Consider the following 20,156-nt stretch of genomic DNA (forward strand, 5'->3'; position numbering starts at 1 on the left):
GCGGACCGCTAGTATAATATATAAATCTCGTGTCACAATGTTTGTCCTCAATGGACTCCTAAACCACTTAACCGATTATAATAAAATTCGCACACCATGTGCAGTTCGATCCAACTTGAGAGATAGGATAGTTTAAACATGTAGGTACCACGGGCGAAGCCGGGGCGGACCACTAGTAACCTATAAAATTTTACGAATTTTACATGTAAGGTATGTAAAATAAAATTCCAAGCCCAGTAAACTTCTCAAAGTTGATGCACAGCAATATAATGATCATATTTTTGCAGGAAAACCCTCAATCCTTATTAAACCACGAAAAGTTAAGAAGAAACCATGAAAAATTAAAATGACTCGTTTCGACCTCACGTTTTCAACGCTAATGCAAAAAGTTTAATCACCAACGATGCCGTCAGAATCCCTTTAAATTGGTTCAAGTTTTTTGGTCAACTTTACTGCAAATCAAGCTACGAACTTGACCCATTATCTCTTCCATAAATACGCAATTGCGAAGAACAATTTTAAGGAGAAGAAGAGGTCAAAGTTGCATATCTAACACTTCTAAACTTCTAATAACATTAACGTATTTAACAAGCTAAAGAAAACTGAATCGATTTTGAGATAAATAATAGACATAATAAGCAAAGAGTAAGTGAATAATTAAATAAGGAATGAACTTACTATAGCTACTATTGTACCTTTGAGTAAAAATAATAATCAATAGGTGAAAAAAACAATTATAAATGTAGTAATAACTTTACAAATACCCTGAAGGAAATTCATAATTACTTCAAATATTTATAACTCTAAAATTTATTTTGCGCGTCACTTTTTCTTTGCGCTGACTACTAACACTAAAAAGCATGAAATTCTCAAGATAACTGACCTGCAACAATCCATATAACAATAGCGTTCCCTCCAATGGATATAGCCAGCATGGCTCCAAAGAGGCAGACCCAGGAGTTGTGGACCCACACCGGCATCGTGATGATCAGGGTCGGCGAATTGGGGTCCAACAGCGCCGCCCCCGTGCGCGCGCTTTCATTGGCTTCCATCTTCCATGTGTCCTGTACATGTACATAGTATCTTCATTAATACGTATATCTTAGTATGCTTGTAGAATCTGTACATGTACACTGTAACTGCATTAATACTAATAATATGATTGTACATATTATATATACATTAATTAATGTGGAAGAAAGTCGTGCCGATTCCGCACGATTTTATTGGATTTTGTCCATGTGTCCTGTACACATAGGATGTTTACAACGCACATGCTTAGTTTTGTTAGGGTTACGTACCTACATGCGCTATTTTGGTCGATTTCTGTAAAGGGCAAAAGCATATTTTATGATAAATGTATAAATCACTTTTATTTGGATTTGAACCAACTTCGACCATTCGATTCATCCCTTTTCCTGTATACAATATCACGTACCGTCCAAGTATTTTTTGTCATAGTTTCCAAATTATTGAGTAACAATTTCTACCCTCAAGTGTTTCGTAGAAAACGTGACCGAAACCGCAAACGATGTCCAGGAGAATTCCTAAAAATATAGTTGGATAACACAGGCTTTTGTTTCTGATCTCGCCATACACAGGTTTTAATTTTTTCCTTTTTACGGCCCAGTGGGGCCGTTCACTGATGTCAACCGTAGTGAAAATTAGTCTGTGAGCTGTGTCGTTCCTAAATGAACGGACTTTATACACAGGAATTCGATAGCGAACAGTTGAAACGTTTGCACAGAATACATAATAGTAGCTAAACGCTACAGAACGGACACTCTCCGCCTCCCGCCAAAATTAAACACTTACCTCACCCCGCGCGATCGTGATTAAATGGGCCACATTTTTCTGCAAGGACGATACGCAACGAAGATTGACAACATTAATCATTAATTGACTTAAAGTAATTTTATTATTTTGGAATTGTAATTATCGTTTTTCGTAGAAAATGGTTAGATATTGTGCTGTTTATGGATGTATTTCATCAGAAAAACGCGAATTTTTTTTTAACGCTAGTCACAAATGTGCCAACCATAAAGCGTTAACACACACATTTGCAGTCTCTACAGTGTGACTGTCAAAACGATAATTTTGTATGGAGTATCCGGGGTGTGACGTTGGTTGAAACGGACAAACAAAGAAAGACTTCAGCTACACAGCCTAGCATAATTATTATGGGGGAAAAAAAGTAAGGTAAGAAGTAAGAAGAAGGCCACGTTATTATCAATTACGGATAAAAAAGTGATTATAATTCCCAAAACTGAAAGTTGCTATAGCCTTCTCAGTTCCGCGAATAATAAAAGGAAATAAACCCACTGTATGGCTATAATAATTCCAATTATACAATCAATTTATAACTCTTGTGCTATAATAAATCTCTTAAAACAATAAAACGCTGAATTATTATATCTTTATTATTATATCGTGTCAATTTATCAAGTTAAAATAATATATATTTTGAAACCCTCAACTATAATATACAATGGGTTTTCATTTGTCATCTCTTTGCCTTTGCAGTTAAAAATGATTTTGACTTTTCACTGCAAAAATCGGTCAAAAACTTTTTGACCGGCAATTTTAGGCAATGTAACAGCTACCTACCTATATTGGAATTTTATACAAATTAAACGTCGCACCAACTGCAATTCAGTTAGACATACCAGTAGATATTAAACGAATTTGTAACTAGTGCTGCAAATAGAAGTAATCTTCTGTTGGTCCCGAATATTGAATCTTTTGTTCGCCTTTGTCGATGAAACATGTCACGGCTACGTTCCGTTCACAAAGAGAATTCATGTTTCGTCTTTGCAAAGAACAAACAATTTTTAGGGTTTAAACGAAAGCTTTGCTCGTCAGCATTGTTGTAGTTGACTCGACAAACATTCCGTCAGGATAATATAATCACCGGTCTATATTGTAAAATGTTATTCATATTTTATAACCAATTCTAATACACAAAAAAAACGTTACGTTTTTTGTAAATTGTTTCATAAAACAAATAAATGTTACGTCAGTTACAGTACTATAATTATTTTGCGAGGCAGTTTATGCAACATATTATCTTATATATAAAATTCTCGTGTCACAATGTTAGTCTGCATACTCCTCCGAAACGGGTGGACCGATTCTCATGAAATTTTCTGTGCATATCGGGTAAGTCTGAGAATCGGCCAACATCTATTTTTCATATGTACCACGGGCGAAGCCGGGGCGGACCGCTAGTAATAGATACATATTATAATAGAATTAGTATCAAATAATCGTTTGGAAGAAATTGCGATGAATGGGGCAGAGATATGTTTCTTTATCTACGAACAGAATGTACCTTTACTTTGGTCAACTTTTTAGGTTTTATTCTGATTTTATTTAAGAAATTCTACAATGTTCTACCGTCATTATTATTTTTAAGAAACTACCTAGTCTATATATTATAGTGGATTAAAATCAAGTCTGAAATTAAGTTTCAAAGGATACGAATTTCACGAGCTGTTCAAAACATGCGCATTATAATATGTAATATGTTTTAGATATAAACAAATTATTGAAGCTTGTTCAAGAAATAATGTTTAATAGTCGAAGAAAACTTTTTGTCAATAATACAACTGACTCTTAACTATAACGAACAAATATCACATAAAAGTTTGATACTGAATATAGCACAAATACATGGAAAAAACCAGCGCGTAGTAACGAAGTATTTCCAAAACTAATAAATCATTATGGAAAGGAATTTTCATTTACAAAGGAATCTCCAACATTATAATATAAGATACAACATTATAATATAAATGTTTAGCATAATAATTTATGTAATATGGTACTTCCCCGAACCTTTGGCAGATGTCATTGAAGGGTTTTAGAAAATTCTGTCAACAAACGCGACGGCCGCTATTAAATATAAAATACTCACACACCTTAAAATTATACAAAAACTAATTATAAGATGCATAAAGTCAGTTTACACTATTTTGAAGGAATTAAAAAGTAGGTAATAAGAAAACTCGCAGGCAGTGCAATCTTCTTAATTAGTCAACAGTTCTTAGAATGTAAAGCGTAGCATGCTACAACGCATTAATTAGCAGCTTCACAGCTGTTTCAATATTTTTGTAAGAACGGTGTAAAGTGAATATTAACGTCTTGAAACTGACTTGATTACAAGAAAACAATAATAGTATTAACAGTGTTAGTAAAGCACTCATACTTGAAAAGCAGCCATTAGTATCACAAACAATGTTCTTTTAAATTGCTCTTATAATTTATTTTGGCGAGTAATTTTAGAACAAGTAACTTCTTAACGACAAGTATACCTATAATATGACTTTAATAATATTTATTATTATTTTAACAGTCACTGATTTGAGTAGTTTATATGATTACTGAATATTCTGAAGGTATATTATAAAATTGTGATAACGGTGGTAGTTAATGATATAAAAATCGGAGTCGCTTCAGAACGGGGCTCATTCCCCTGAGTATATAATATGTTCTGTGGGCTCATTCCTCCATAAGTTAATTATTATTAGCCATTACTCTACTCTAATTGTAAATTGTAATGAATTGTAATTGAAGTAGTGACGTATTTTAAGTAAGTTTTTTTGTTTTATTACTGAAAATTGCATCACTGGAAACAGGAATGGTTTAGTTTTTTAATATTTTATTTGTACGATGATGAAATCATTAATATAAAAAATTGAGACAATTATGCACTCGCTTTTATGTAAATTAACACAGTATTGTTAGTATCTTTCCTAAATTATGCGAAACTATCTGCACGAACATAGACTATACGTACTTTGAATAGATAGCGCAAGTGGCCGTGTCTAAATTAAGCGTTTTGCACTTAACGTAAAAGTGTACACTAAAGTTTTGGCAACTTCGTTATTGCACTAGAAAATACATTGTGCTATAATTAATCATAAAAGCCAATTATTATACATGAGCAGTGATAGGTTAGTTGTATAAGTTCTTCAATTAAAAGTTTGAGACCACATGAGCGTGCGAAACTTTTAACTGCTGAACTATAAGACTTTGGTCAAAATGTACGTCTCTCATAATAATTAAGTATTTTTTGAAATAACCGAAAAGAGGATAAGTATATGAAGACATGAACATACAGCAATGAAAATATTTACATCAATCCATATCTGACCAGTTTACTCGTATATAGAATAATGTATTAACCGTTATATATTTAAAGTTGTTACATTTGTATGACACAAATTCTGATGTCGGTACATCTAGATTGACTCGTTCGTTGATATCCTATTAATTTGGTTACAAATTGAACTTTGAAGTACCCAAATTAAACTAGTAAACATTTCATGAATATTCTAGATTCTGGACCCAAGATTAGTCAAGATGCTGTTAAATTTTATGACTGTCGATTGATGAAATTCGATATGATATAGATTTAGATTCCTACGTTTTTTAATTTATTAAGTTATTTATTGATTTTCTAGTACTCTTGTATTTTAAACACATTAAAACAGAGTAAATTTATATGAGACTAAATTTTTAGTCTAGTAGTAGTGTAGTTAGAACGCTAATTACTTCTGAAATGGAGTCTAAATTAATTTGGTTAATTGCAAGTCTGTCTACATTTTGCCATAAAATAATGATGATAATGAGATTTCCAATGTATTCGTAAAGCACGAATACTACAGTAAACACAAGTTAAGATTCCGGTTTCATCTTACTGTTAGAAGTAGGTATGTATAATAAATATTAAATGGGAATTAGAGCGCTTACCGCTTCAATAACAAGATTAACTGAAGAAATACATGATCGGGAGAGGGTAGACTTTCCGTACACTTAAATAAAGCAAGTCACTGTTTAAGAATCCAGAAAGTTAGTTTTCTTCAAAACTTGCACAGTATCTGAACTTCCAACTAATATTATGACCCACATTGGGCATTTCTTTTTCTTTTTCAAGATGATATTTACTAAAGAGCTAACTAATCTATAGATACTATACTATAATATTGTTTAAACGCGCTAATCTCAGGAACTACTACTGGTCCGATTTGAAAAATTATTTCGGTGTTAGTCTATTTATCGAGGAAGGTTATAGGCTATATATCATCACCCTAAGACCAACAGGAGCGGAGCAATGTGGGTGAAACCGCGGGGCACAGCTAGTTAGTAACAATAGTAATTCGTAATTCGTCTATTTATTTTATTTTCAAAATATGCCTCGATTAAGATGGTTAGTTAATTTAACTTTTCTCATTTAGTTTATTCTAGTTAGTTTTTCATAAATGACGTTTTAATCGCATTAAAACAGAAACAATTTAGTTAATCCGCTCTGAAAGCAAACGGGAAGCGATTATCCGTTTCTATCTTTATTTTAATTGTGTTTTACACTCCACGAAATGAGAATTTGTTCTTACTTTTATGATTAACATTATATAATTAGAACCCATATCTTCCGCTTCATGGGCAATTGAAGTTGTATATTTAGTAGGTAAATTTAATGATTGGAAAATTAAACGATTAAATTTTCAGCCTATCTATAATTATATAGCTGAAGAGTTTGTTTGTTTGAACGCGCAAATCTCAGGGACTATTTGAAAAATTATTTCGATGTTAGATAGCCCTTTTATCGAGGAAGGCTATATATCATCACACTAAGAACAATAGGAGCGGAGCAATGCGGGTGAAACCGCAGAGCACAGCAGTTAGGTAAATAAATATCTTATTTTTTATTTTTTTCGTACAATTATAATTATATTACAATTATTAAAATAAGATTTAATAAGGATATAATATTTTGCAAAGCCATTTATTCAACAAAATAGAATTTGAATCATTTGTTGGTGACCGTATTAATGTAATTAGCTTTAACAATTACGAATTATTGGTTCAATAATTAATGAATGAAAATTGAAACAAGATATGTAATGTGATATCAATGTATAATAAAACTGTAACGAATTAATCTCGATTTAAACCAATTATTATCAAAAATCAAAATATTGTATAGTGAAGCAGAATATAAAGTTTCGTCCTTGTGTGGCCCTCGTCCTCGAAAAAAACAAGCAGAAAAAATAAGATCATTATATAATCAAGTAATTGCCAATATTACTTCATTTTGTCTATTTAAATGGAAGGAAGCTGAACTCTGAAGTAGTTTATTTTGACTGTTTTTAAACTTAACTAGTGCTGGAAAATATTTATTGTAATGATAAAAATGCCCAGAACCATTTCCAAATATCATAAATTGAGCAGTCTTTGTATTAAATATAATTTCATAATTTTTAAGCCCTCTCTTAAATAATTGAACCAACTTTAAAAAAGGGAATTCCTCGCTTTATTTCTCTAACTAACACGACTAGTTACAGTCATTAGTGCTCCTGCTGGCAGAATGAACCTTTTTCTTTTAACATTACTATGTGAAATATTACAGTTAGATATTTTATTTCTCAAATTTTCTCAAAGACCAGCTTTCTTTACTTTCAATTAACTTCCCTCATTTTATTTCGTTTACAAGAAACGATTTCCACGTAAATTGTAATGATTTTAAAATAAAATGATATTCTTTCGCTTTATTTGCTTTCGCATTCTCTTTGTATCTTCTGAATCGTGTTAAAATGGAGTTCATTGTCAACAAAAGTACAAATAGATTTTACAAGGTTTTTGATTCGTCTTCAAAATGTTATTTTTCAAGAAAAATGTTTAACAATTATTCAGAGAATGGAATTGGCTATAGGTACTCCATAAATAAAGTATAATCAGCTAATATTTTTGCTTTATAAGGAAAAGGAAGAAAAATATTATTAAAGAAAAACAATAGATACAATCACGCAATGTCCGTCATAGTTTCCATCAATTTTAACGCATTATCCCATTTCATTCCTGAACGGTACGATAAGCAAGGAATGAAAGCTGTAAATGGATTCGCCATAAATTGAAGGTTTTGCTCCGATTCATATATGTATCTTAATATATATAAATCTCGTGTCACAATGTTTGTCCTCAATGGACTCCTAAACCACTTAACCGATTATAATAAAATTCGCACACCATGATCCAACTTGAGAGATAGGATAGTTTAAACATGTTGGTACCACGAGAAAAGCCGGGGCGGACCGCTAGATAATATTATATTATCTTTACCAAGCACAGGCTATTATCCGAGTGATACCGGGACAGGCTCTATTATACCTACTTTTGTGATAGTTAATATTATTGATTCATAAGACTATCAATTTGATTCAATACCAAACAAGAACTATTTTACCGAGCGCCAATTGCACTATGTACTGAAATTTACGAGGTAGTACATAGTTCGAAATTTATTGTTACATTTACGCTTAGTTTGTATTTATGTGTTGTAACTTACAACACACATTTAAAATTATATATTAAATTTAAGAATTTTTACCCAATTTAAAGCCAAAAATAAGCAAATAGCATTCTTGAAAATTATGTTAAATCATATACGTAGTTTCAAAAACTTTCAATACTAAGTATAACAAAGCATATTCCGCACTACAAATTGTTTTGGTTTAAAAAAAATTCTTATTTTCCACCATTCGAGGTCAACTTTACTTGAAAATATTTCAAAAGTAATAATGAATTTCTGAATCTGTTGAACCAGGAAGTTTTTTCAAATATTTAATCAACGAAGAAAGAGTTGAAAATCTCCAAAGCTGATAATAAGAAGGCATTATAAAAAGAAAGTATAAAAGAACTTATTTCTGTTAAAATTATCAAGTCTGAATATTCTCTTACAAAGTGTGCTCAAACATTAAAAGACTATTTATAACAATTTTGTGCATTGCGATGACATTACTAAGTTCGTAAGAAACTAATCTTAGCAAAGTAATGAGCCCGGAGAGAGATTTACGGCAAAACTTCTGAGGACTATCCGTTAATTCTTAATTTTTGTAACTGTTAATTGCCGTATTATTATAGTACTCTTTGCTGTTAATTTATTTATGTAATGTTATTTTATTCCTATGTATTTTTTTTTTCAAGTGGGGAAATCTTGCCTAAGATTTCCACGGCTCCCGGGGAAGGAGCCGTGGGTTATGTCGGATTCCTAAAGACCAAAACCCCACCGTGTACCAACGCGCTGCTTTAGACGGGATGCGGGTACACATTCGCAATCTTCCGCATGTCCCGCCCAGCAGTTGCCCGTTTCCAGGCCCTCCGCAACTTGCCCGTTCCCTATGTATAAGCCTTCTTGTCGGATATGATGTGAAGTTTCCTCTTGTGGGGTATTAGGCAAATGCATTTCACATTTTTTTCCTGTACGTATTTTCATTTTCGTTGTAGGTATATAATATGTGTATTATGGTAAGCCTGTAGCTAGTTATTATTTTCAACTGATCTTAACAGGAGGTTGAAAGTTGAAACATTGACTGTATTTTTTTTAAATAACTTCAGAATTAATTTGTCCAGATCTGATCAAAGAATTAAGTTTATTGTTAAAATTGTTTTTTTATTAATTTCTATTGGAAATTGAAAAAAGAGAGTTCTACGTTCACCAATATAGAAAAAGATCGCCATTCTGTGGTAAATCAGTTCTGGTAATATAAATTTCCCTACTTTATATTCTTCTACTATATATTCGAGGTATTAACATAACGGAATAACATAAATAAATAACATATCGATTCCACGACCTCCATTGATCATGGTCACAAACTGCTACGGGCAAAGTGGATATAACAACTGCAGGATATAAATAATTTATACTTACTGAAGAAAGTAAGATTTTTTTACCTTATTGTTAATTTACAATATGGAAAAATAAGGAGAATAAAAAAACCAGAGAAGGAAATAAGAAGGTACATAATCGTAACTATCATATTAAAAAGGTAACATAATCAGAATTTAGAACATATATAAATAAAGTTTGAAAAACTAAAAAACACACTTCCAAGATAGATACAACTAAAAAGTAAATGCTGAATAATGTACATGCACTCATATCCTTTGTACTAGCTTATCGCCCGAGGCTATATAGCAATTTTCACAACTCAATAATTTATCTATACTAATATTATAAAGCTGAAGAGTTTGTTTGTTTGTTTGTTTGAACGCGCTAATCTCGGGAACTACTGGTCCGATTTGAAAAATTCTTTCGGTGTTAGATAGCCCATTTATCGAGGAAGGCTATAGGCTATATATCATCACGCTAAGACCAACAGGAGCGGAGCAATGCGGGTGAAACCGCGGGAAACAGCTAGTAGTCAATAATATGCCAGTTAATATACCAGCTATTAACAAATTAATTGCAAAAATACGGGCGCTCGCGCTGTAAAAAAGGAACTTGATGAAACAGCTCAAAGATAAAATAAATATTAAACGCTCTAGAATAACCTACCTCACTAAATTTCTCTAAATCTCTTTGAGGAAAATTACACTTTGTTATATTATTAAAACAGGAAAAAATCTATTATAAAACCGAATTAAAATAGCACAATCCATTGAATAAAGATGATCTAGTTAAAATTATATTTTGTTCAAATTCAGCCCCAGGGCACAGAATATAATAGTACCTACTACCCAGGGCCCCAATAGCTATCGGACAATTATTATTATTATAATTAATAATAAATAAATATTTCAGGACAATTTTCACACACGACACGAACTGATCCCATACTAAGCTTTCGCTTGTGTTATGGAAACCAGATGGCTGATAAACATACATAATATATAATTTGAAATAAATACATACTTACATAGATAATTAACACCCAGATACAGAGCAAACATCTATGTTCATCACACAAATATTTGCCCCGGGTGGGAATCGAACCCACGACCCAGTGGTCGTGGGTTCCAAGCCAGTGCTTGGAAGGCAGGGCCACTACCAACTAAGCCAACCGGTCAGTCAATTATGGTGGTACTAGATTTCCGCCCGCGGCTTCGCCTGCGTTTTCAAAGGAAAACCCGCATAGTTCCCGTTCCCGTGGGATTTCCGGGATAAAACCTATCCTATGTGTTAATCCAAGTTACCCTCTATATGTGTGCTAAATTTCATTGTAATCGGTTCAGTAGTTTTTACGTGAAAGAGTAACAAACATCCATACATCCATACATCCATACAAACTTTCGCCTTTATAATAGTATTAAGATACTTTGTCGAAAAATAAAAACAAAGTTTACCTTTTCGCGCAAACAACGAACAGGATTTCCATAAAATATAGCAGGAAAAAGATTTTTCACGAAAATAGAAAGGATAAACGTTTATAGAAATATATTAATGTACCTACGTCTATTAATTTTGTCCCAAGGTTTTGAAACGAAACGTTTTCATAAAATTCAGATATGAAAATCCCGAACAAAATTAAGTTGCATGTTAAATCGATTAAATGTTGCGACGGTCACGCTCACATTTTACATAATAATAAATGATAACTTTAATTTCTTTATTTATCAAGTATAGTATTTATACTTATATTTATAAGCATCGCTAACTACGACTACACGCAATGGTTGTTAATGTCAATCATATTATGAATATGAGCATTAATAATTAAATCAATGGTTATCTATTTATATTTAAAATGAGGTTAACGGAATTATTTACTAGTTCAATTGGAAGAACAGCTGTAATATAACTCTGATAATATAACGTAGACGCATATTACATATTTTATACCAATTATTATGTTGCCGATTATTATTGAAGTAAAAACGTAATACGATATTATATAAATATGAAGATAAATAAGAGTTTGTTTCTTTGAACGAGCTAATGAGGAACTGCTGGTCCGATTTGAAAAATTATTTACGTGTTAGATAGCCCATTTATCGAGGACGGCTATAGGCTATATATCATCACGCTAAGACCAACAGGAGCGGAGCAATGCTGGTAAAACCGCTGTGCACAGCTAGTATAGGTAATATATAATTTTAACTCAACGAGGAATGGATCTCACAATAACGACAGAAAGATTAATGTGGATATGATGGACAAATAATCTTATCCATTAAGCTGTAGTGGGGTATTAAGAATGATAGGAAAATAAATGGATCGCTTAATATAAATAACAATAATAAAGGTACTACGTTATTTGCTTCTAATCCAGCTTCTGGGAAATAATTCTTGTGTATTGTGTTCTTTATTTACCTTTGTGAGAAATTTTAAAATGTTTTTGAATTAATTTAATATAGGAAAAGAAAAATATAACGCAATATCTTAGCTTACTCTAAACCGCATTATAATTTAATATTTTATCCATCCAGGTCTTAAAAGGTTTTGAATGTAAAATGAAATGAACAATGAGATAATAGTTACAATTATTTTATACAATTGTAAACTTCTTCTCAAGATTTTGAAACGAAGTAATAGTATGTAAAACTCAACCAAGTTTCAAAAGTTGACGACTTAACCAATTACGTAGTATTTGAAAAGTTAAGTTTGACGGCGAACCCCGACTCGAGCAGCGCTTATAAATGTTGAATAAGCCTAAACTTGAACTGACTGAGAAATACAGTTGTAGGGCTTTTTAAAATATTAAGTTCAATATCTTATGTCGGTAACTTTATCGCCGTTCTCAGTCACTATACACTGCAGATTACGATTAATAACAGAAATATAATTGAAACATTTCTATTTTAAATTACATAAAACAATTGAGATCATAACACAAATATTTTAAACACTCCTAGCTTCAAGACCCAATACAGGGTTATAGAGTAACCTGACCAATTCCCTTTAAGGGTGCATGTTTTCATCGTTTCTGTCCGATATAACCATAAAACATCCTACTCTCTAACCGTTCAAGATATTCGAACCAAATCAAACCATCAATCGTAACCTGCATTAATTGAATAAGAGCAAGTTGAATGAAAGAATGAATGAATGAATGAATGAATGAGGAGAAAAATAGACCACTTTTGTGGGAAAATTGTGTATTAAATAGATACTATTTTATTAAAACTTGTCAGAGATGTTACGTGCAACACATAGGCTATGGAAAAACTTGATTTTGCCCTATTTATAAATAAAATTACTACCATACTTAATAACCATCACTCTGAAATTGCTTGCTCCGCTTTAATTTGAACCCAAGCCTCTAGGGATAGCTACGTATACATAATTACCACTCCGCTACTGCATATTAGAAATTTTAGATCACAAAATAAGATAACTAGCGATTCTTCGTGGTTCCACCCGCGGACGAACCCATGGGCAAAATCAAGCAAATTTAAGTTTAAGTAAATAATGTGTCCTGACTCTTGGCCGAGAATTATTAATCTGAAATTCGGTGACCCAGTTCTCAGTCACTTCGTTAGGATTATAATAAATTTGTTTAACTTTGTTTTGAGCAATTCAATTTTTTTATGGCGTATTTATATTGCCTTCAGAATAGCTAATGCATACTGATAATAATGACTTACATAAGCCTTTGCGAAAGCTTTGCGGTGCTCAGATAAAATATTATGTGGTTCTCTACACCGTCATTCTATCTGCATATCAATTTTAATTCTGTTCAATACCTTTTTAACCGACTTCAAAAAAAGGAGGAGATTAACAATTCAGCCGGTATATTTTTCTTGTTGTAACTTCACATGCGCCCATGCAAATATTAAGACTTACAAAAATAATACCTATTGCTATTCTTTTCCAAATACATATTTTCATTGATATAATATTGTTATTGTACGATTATAACACGAGCATAAAATAAGGAAGTACGGTTGATACACAACGTAAATGCCAAAATATGGGGCCATAATATAATTCTATTACCATTTGTTAGTCAATGTTTATATTCGTACCATGTGAGCTTTCTCGTATTAATATTTATTCTGCGACAGCGGAATGGAATAAACGGATAATTAATAAAAAGAAAAACCTATCTGTATATTCCCAGTTATTCGATGAATTGGAAGAATATTCCCGTTTTAAACCATCACATAAAAAGTGAGTTTCAAAAATCAATTACCTAATGTTATATTTAGAGACTTCTAGAATGTTATTCTTCATGTAAAAAGTTATTTATTGTAAAGCATTGATTTGTTTAAACTTCATTGAGCTGAAAGAAGTGGTTTACAGTTCATATACTTATCGATTTTATTATAATGTTGGCTTGTTATACACATCTGCCTTTAAAACCATAAATGTACAAAATTAAATATTTCGTAACACATAGGTATAATATCAATTACGAATAATCGTTATCAGCTGTTATGATATTGCTAATATGAAGGCTTAAATTTGTTCGTAATATTGACTCGGGTAGTTATTCAGTCCATTGAAAAGTTACATTTGGGGTTGCGTTTTTTAGAGGACTCAATTTTATTTTTTTGATGTGTAGGGGGATCAGTGTGAAGCTATCACCAAGTTTGTGGGGTACACGTGGCCATCCTTGTCCTATGGACGCCATCTTGGAAATAGCGGTTGATATGGTTTTCAATCTATCGTTGCAAATTTAATCCAAATCGCATTAGTTATTTTTCATGAAATGTTGTGTGGGTAGGTTATGTGCCCATAGGCAATAATAATAATAAAAAAAATAAACGCCTACTAAAGAAAGTTGGTTTAGAAAGAGTAACTTATAGAAATCACCTACATATAAGTACACAATTATAATTATTATTTGATAATCTATAGCCGTTAATCTGCTTACCTATACGAATTACGTAAATTCGAATGTCAATTTGTTTCCGTTCTTGAAACGCTATGAAACTTTTGATAAAGTGACCTGTACCTAGCACTTTTTAATAAAATAAAATCACATTTGCCGCCCACAGTTAACGCAAAAGCGTTCTGAGAACATCTCAAAATAAAGTGAGTAATAAATAAACCTTTATTTTCTCACTAAAAGTAACTGAGTAATTTTTAGTTGAATTAAAACAGCAATTGGGAGACAGGACCTTAACAAGGTTAGTCCTTACTTTAATATTTAGTTTTAAAGCATTCAAATGCTTTATAATTTTAGTATCCAACTAATTTTAACAAATAAACCTATGTATTGGAAGAATACAATTTCTGTTCTATAAGGTATAGTTCGAATCCTCTTCAAAATAGTCATGGTCATAACCTACGTTTAGGCGATTATTATCAAATGTCACACGTGTCACAAAACGAATAAATCACTTCGTAATTACAACCACAGTACCACCTCCATACAATCTATACTAATCAATTCAATTCATCATAAATTATTAATATTTCTAAAATATATTTCAATGAGCTTTTACTATAAGTTATGTTACGATTTGCGTAAATTAATTTAATGTATTTATGTGTGAGTACGCGGGTAATGAATAGAATGGAAGAGGTTGGAAGAGGCCTTTGTCAATCGACAAACAGTTATAGTTAATGTTTTTTTTTATTACTGTAACTGTAACTTGAAATTTTTTAAATTTAAACTTTTGAAGTTATAAGATCAGTAAAGCAAAGCAAAACTGTAGTCTCATACCCTAGAAACCTAGTAAATAATAAATAGCATATATAAGCATAATAAATAGCATGTGATACTATTATATCCCCTTGGGGTAAAAATTGCTGCGTAAACGATAGTCTTAGATCCCCAGTAGAAAATAAGAGGTATGTTTCCCAAATCTTTCAATAAGGGATGTACATATTCAATTATTCTTTCCCACTTTCCCAATGGGGAAAGAACACTAGGTACGATACGGAAATATCTTAAATATCTTATTGAAGTATACTAAAGATATTTAGAAATAAATGGGTAGCTACAGACACCAAATCTAAATAAGCTTTCATCCAAAACATTAATAAAATATACCCAGTTATTAAATGGATAGTATTATTTTCAAAGGGTTAACAAGTTTAATTTATTACTCTTCTAACCAAATCTCAGCCAATCACGATTGAAACTATCCAACAACAAATCTAATCTAATATTCTAATAATCTGTATAGATGTTTGTTACTCTTTCACGTAAAAACTACTGAACCGATTACAATGAAATTTAGCACACATATAGAGGGTAACTTGGATTAACACATAGGATAGGTTTTATCCCGGAAATCCCACGGGAACGGGAACTATGCGGGTTTTCCTTTGAAAACGCGGGCGAAGCCGCGGGCGGAAATCTAGTAGTTTATAAGTTTCGGACCTCTTGAATTGAACCAAACATGTTTAACACTAGACAAAGAGGTAGGCAAGTCAAAGTTAAGGAAGGTTAAAGGTTAGTTTGACATACGATGTGTAGAAAATATCAAATTTATTTCACCAGTAAAAAACGTATTCCTAATAGAAATGAGCTTTAAAAAAATTACTCCTCATTGAAATAGGCTTTGTGTCAGAGTATAATAATAAGAAATAATAATATTGTTTCATACCAAGTAAAGTGGGCGTGGGTCAACTAGTTTTATTTTTATAGATCGTGACGTTTGATAATTTCCATTACCTAGTTTACGCTTCATTTGAAATCGGTTTAGAAAATGGATTCTTTTTTTTCTTATAATCTACAGTGATTCTAATAATATTTAAGAAGCAATAGCTGTTTTATGATTTACGTGGGTTTTAAACAAAGCTGACGTATTTTTATATACCTAGTGCAATAGTTCTCTCGATTATTAAAAATTCATATCTAAACTATTTTCATTTTGAAATAAGGATTGTTATTGGAGTTCGTTTTTTATTAGCTTACAAAATATATATAAACTATGATTTTGTTATTAAGTTATTCGTAGTAAGTCTATGTATTGTGTTTAGTTTATTTGAATCAAGCTAACAAAATATGTAACCAATCGTAATATAATCTAGTTGTTCACAAAACTATGACAAATATACTTTGTATGTATATCACATATAATTATATGGTATGTCTACTATAATCCAAGCTAGAATATGAACTGAATTGCATATTAAAATACTAATAGAAAACCCGATGATGCAACCCTAATCTAGCGCAACAGATTTGTATGCAACCAACGTAGTATGATAGCTTTTGTTAAAGCTTATCATAACTGACTCAATAAGACCCCTATCGACACGTGAGTGCTAATGGAATCACATTTTTATTTCAAAGAAAATTATACAATCTATATTTAGAAATAAACGTGCCAATTGTGAAGCCTTTAACCTGAAATTTGTAGTAAAATACTTAAGTTCAAGAACTATTATCCTACTCTTTATTGTTACAATAATTTATTTATAGGTTCATACTAATTATAAAGAGGAAAGGCTTATATATTTATTTGTTTGTAACAATTGGATTCAAAATGTATTCGAACGAAAGAAGAAGAAAGAAAGATTTACAAAGATCTTTACCAAGTAACATATGGTTTGATATATTTTTAAGCTATTGCATAGCTTCTATCGCGGGCCTTGAGCGCGGGGACCGAATCCAGAAATTCCGTGAAACTTCTTTATCGGGGTTGGAAAAAAATTTAGTGTAACATTTTTTCGTTACGCGTGACATTTTTCCGTTACGCGCCATCTTTTTCTTATCCCTACCACGCGTGATTCGACGTATATCTGTAAAGTTGCATATAGAAAATTATTTTTTGAAAAATAAGGTCATAAAGAAGTTTCACTTCTTACGTGTGTACACTAGTACACGCACACATTTTTTTTATTCCGGTTTAACCCGAATTGTCAAGCTTATAAAAAGCCTATTTATGTAAAAAGTAGGAAATAATTTTTTCGTGAGTTTCGAACATTTACAGCTCAAAATATATTATGTAGCAATTTATGGAACTCACATTTCAAGTGGCAAATGTTTTCCTCCGAATGCATAATATCTATACCAATAATAAAATTAGTGTCTGTTTTTGATACTTAATTAACCGATTTTTACTATATGCATATGGATGTATACCTACACGTATACCAAAATAGTATTTTCCTACTTTATTATTTTATTGTTAATTTATTGCTCCTTTTTAAAAATAATATAATGAGTTAGCGTTTTTAAATAGAAATTCCACGACACAGAACACCGAAATTGTTTTAAATTACCATATTGTAGGTAAGGTTAAGACCAGCTTAGAACACTAAAGAACACTGGAAGGTTTTGTTCGAGCTACATTGATATAAATTTTAAATTTGGTCTCTGTTTTTTGGCCTGTGTTGCGAAAAACATTCATAAAACTTGGGGCAGGTAAATATTTTTCTGCATTTCATTATTTTTCTTTATTATTTCTTCCAAGGTATTTTTAAAGGTAACAATTACATAGAAACGTTCTAAATCTATTATTTATTATTATTAATTTATTAATAACAACACAGATTATACTCTTTGTTATAAAGACGTCGAGTTTGTTAAAATAATCTTTATTAAAAAGACCATACCTGAATTATACGCGAAAGTCTGTCTTGAAAGTTTTGTTGTGTAAACTTCACTTTTCTCATATAAAATGCACGAATCCTTGTTATTTTGTAGTGCCTGTGTACTACAGTCGGTGTTTTCCTTTGTGTTTTCGATAAAATTATATCAATAAAGTCCTGCAATAAATTATTTATTATTTATCCGTTTATTATTTCTTTCGTTGAAAATTTTTCACACAAAATAATTCGTTAACTTTTTAAGCTCACATTTATGTATCTTTTTATATAAAAATATAACATATTAATTAAAATTCCGTGTAAAACGATTCTACGAATTTAACTTTCGATAAGGCTAAATTGATTTACTACATTGTTGGAGGATGTATAAGTAAAATTGCCACTCATTCCTGATAATTTAAAATTAAATTGAATGATAGCGAGGTCAAGTAATTTCAGTACAAATTGGTGCCAATAAATGTTTACTTGAGTAAATTAATATAAGAACATTTCGGTTTGATGTAATTAATAGAATTGATTCCACTTTTACTTGAATTGAGGAAATGGTACTACGATATTACAATGAAAATTTAATAATTACCAAACCTAAAAGCTTCGTAACGACTTATATTATTTTGTGTCTATCTACGATATACGCCATTGTTATGTTATAATATAAATAGTTAATAATTGAGAATAATAAAGTAGTACTTAGCTATATAGTTACGCTTGTATTCAGGAAAAGGTGAATGATAGAAACGTGTAATATGTAAATTGAATGTGTTGATATTTTATAAAAAAACTATACCTCTATACTTTTTTACGTGAACAATAAAGTTTTTTTTTGTTTATTTGTTGTTTGTCTTCATACAAAATCACATATTAAGAACTATCTAAGTATTAAGTAATAAACTTTTGTTTTCATGATTTTTCGTTGACATTTTATGAAGAAAAGTAAACTTTGTCCCAAGAACTAAGTTTATCGTATCGAAACGAAAGAGGTTAGCTCCAGCCTTTTAGAGAACGTAAATCTTCCCCTTTATATCTCAGTCTATAAACATCGGATTTACCGCCTTATCGAACTTGAGACTTTAAAATAGATGGAATAGCTATACACTTTTCTATTTCCACACGTCATTTGATTTATGCACTCTATTGACATGTACCAAGACTCGAATTTGAATGCAGCTGAATTCGATGGAGTACAAACCTTAAAAATGTTTATGTATGAAAACTTTTCCAACTATCCTACCATTATATACGGAATGTTGTTTCAAATAAAAAAAAGCTTCAAAGATTTTGTTAATCTATGATAAATGCTGTATGGACTTTCCGATCAGTTTTTAACAGTAGTAATTAAATAAAGACCTTGCCATCATCAATCCAACAATTTGTTGTTGATTAGTAACCAAATCTGCATTATATTATGCTTAGGTACCTACGTACTTACTCAATTTTTGATATTTCTTAATATTTAATATAGATGTTACCGGAAATGTATGTAATCCGTCATTGTATACAATTCCTAGGAAATGTATATAATTCCTAAAATCGCACGGAAATGTGTGAAATAAATTATTTTATACACTTTTCCTAGGAAATCTATAATACATTTCCTGAATAGCTATCGGAAATGTAAAACATTTAAGATATTGATATGTCGCAGGCAAATTGTATACATCTGTATAATCTGGCCGTTTACAAACGGTCGGCATTTTGTAGTAACTATGCCGATAATTCGTAATCAGAAATTTTTGGTTTGGAGACGGGGTGGGTTAGGTTAGGTTCGTGTTTTTTAAAACTACACAGAAATAGGAGCCCCACGAAGTGGGGCTCCGTCGGCTCGCGACCGTTTTTTTGTAGAATTTTGGAAAAAGACGAATTTTCGGCATATTAAAACAGCTAGCCGTAATGTAATACTGCGGATTGAATATACGCGGGG

At 31.4% G+C, this 20,156-nt stretch overlaps 1 protein-coding gene across 1 annotated transcript in view; it reads right to left on the bottom strand.

Moving 5' to 3' along the window:
* TkR86C (Tachykinin-like receptor at 86C) overlaps positions 1-20,156 on the bottom strand; it is a 46,286-nt gene that overhangs the window by 24,865 nt on the left and 1,265 nt on the right. Inside the window, exon 2 of the mRNA XM_089700024.1 lies at positions 884-1,064. Coding sequence (XP_089556150.1) covers positions 884-1,052 — 169 coding nt within the window. The 5' untranslated portion in view covers positions 1,053-1,064. The remainder of the gene's footprint in view (positions 1-883; positions 1,065-20,156) is intronic.

Source organism: Colias philodice, chromosome 10 (genome assembly GCF_061535455.1).
Source record: "Colias philodice isolate Cphi_HAF_F1 chromosome 10, ilColPhil1 Martin Lab GWU primary, whole genome shotgun sequence".
In the NCBI taxonomy this organism is placed as follows: Eukaryota; Metazoa; Arthropoda; class Insecta; order Lepidoptera; family Pieridae; genus Colias; species Colias philodice.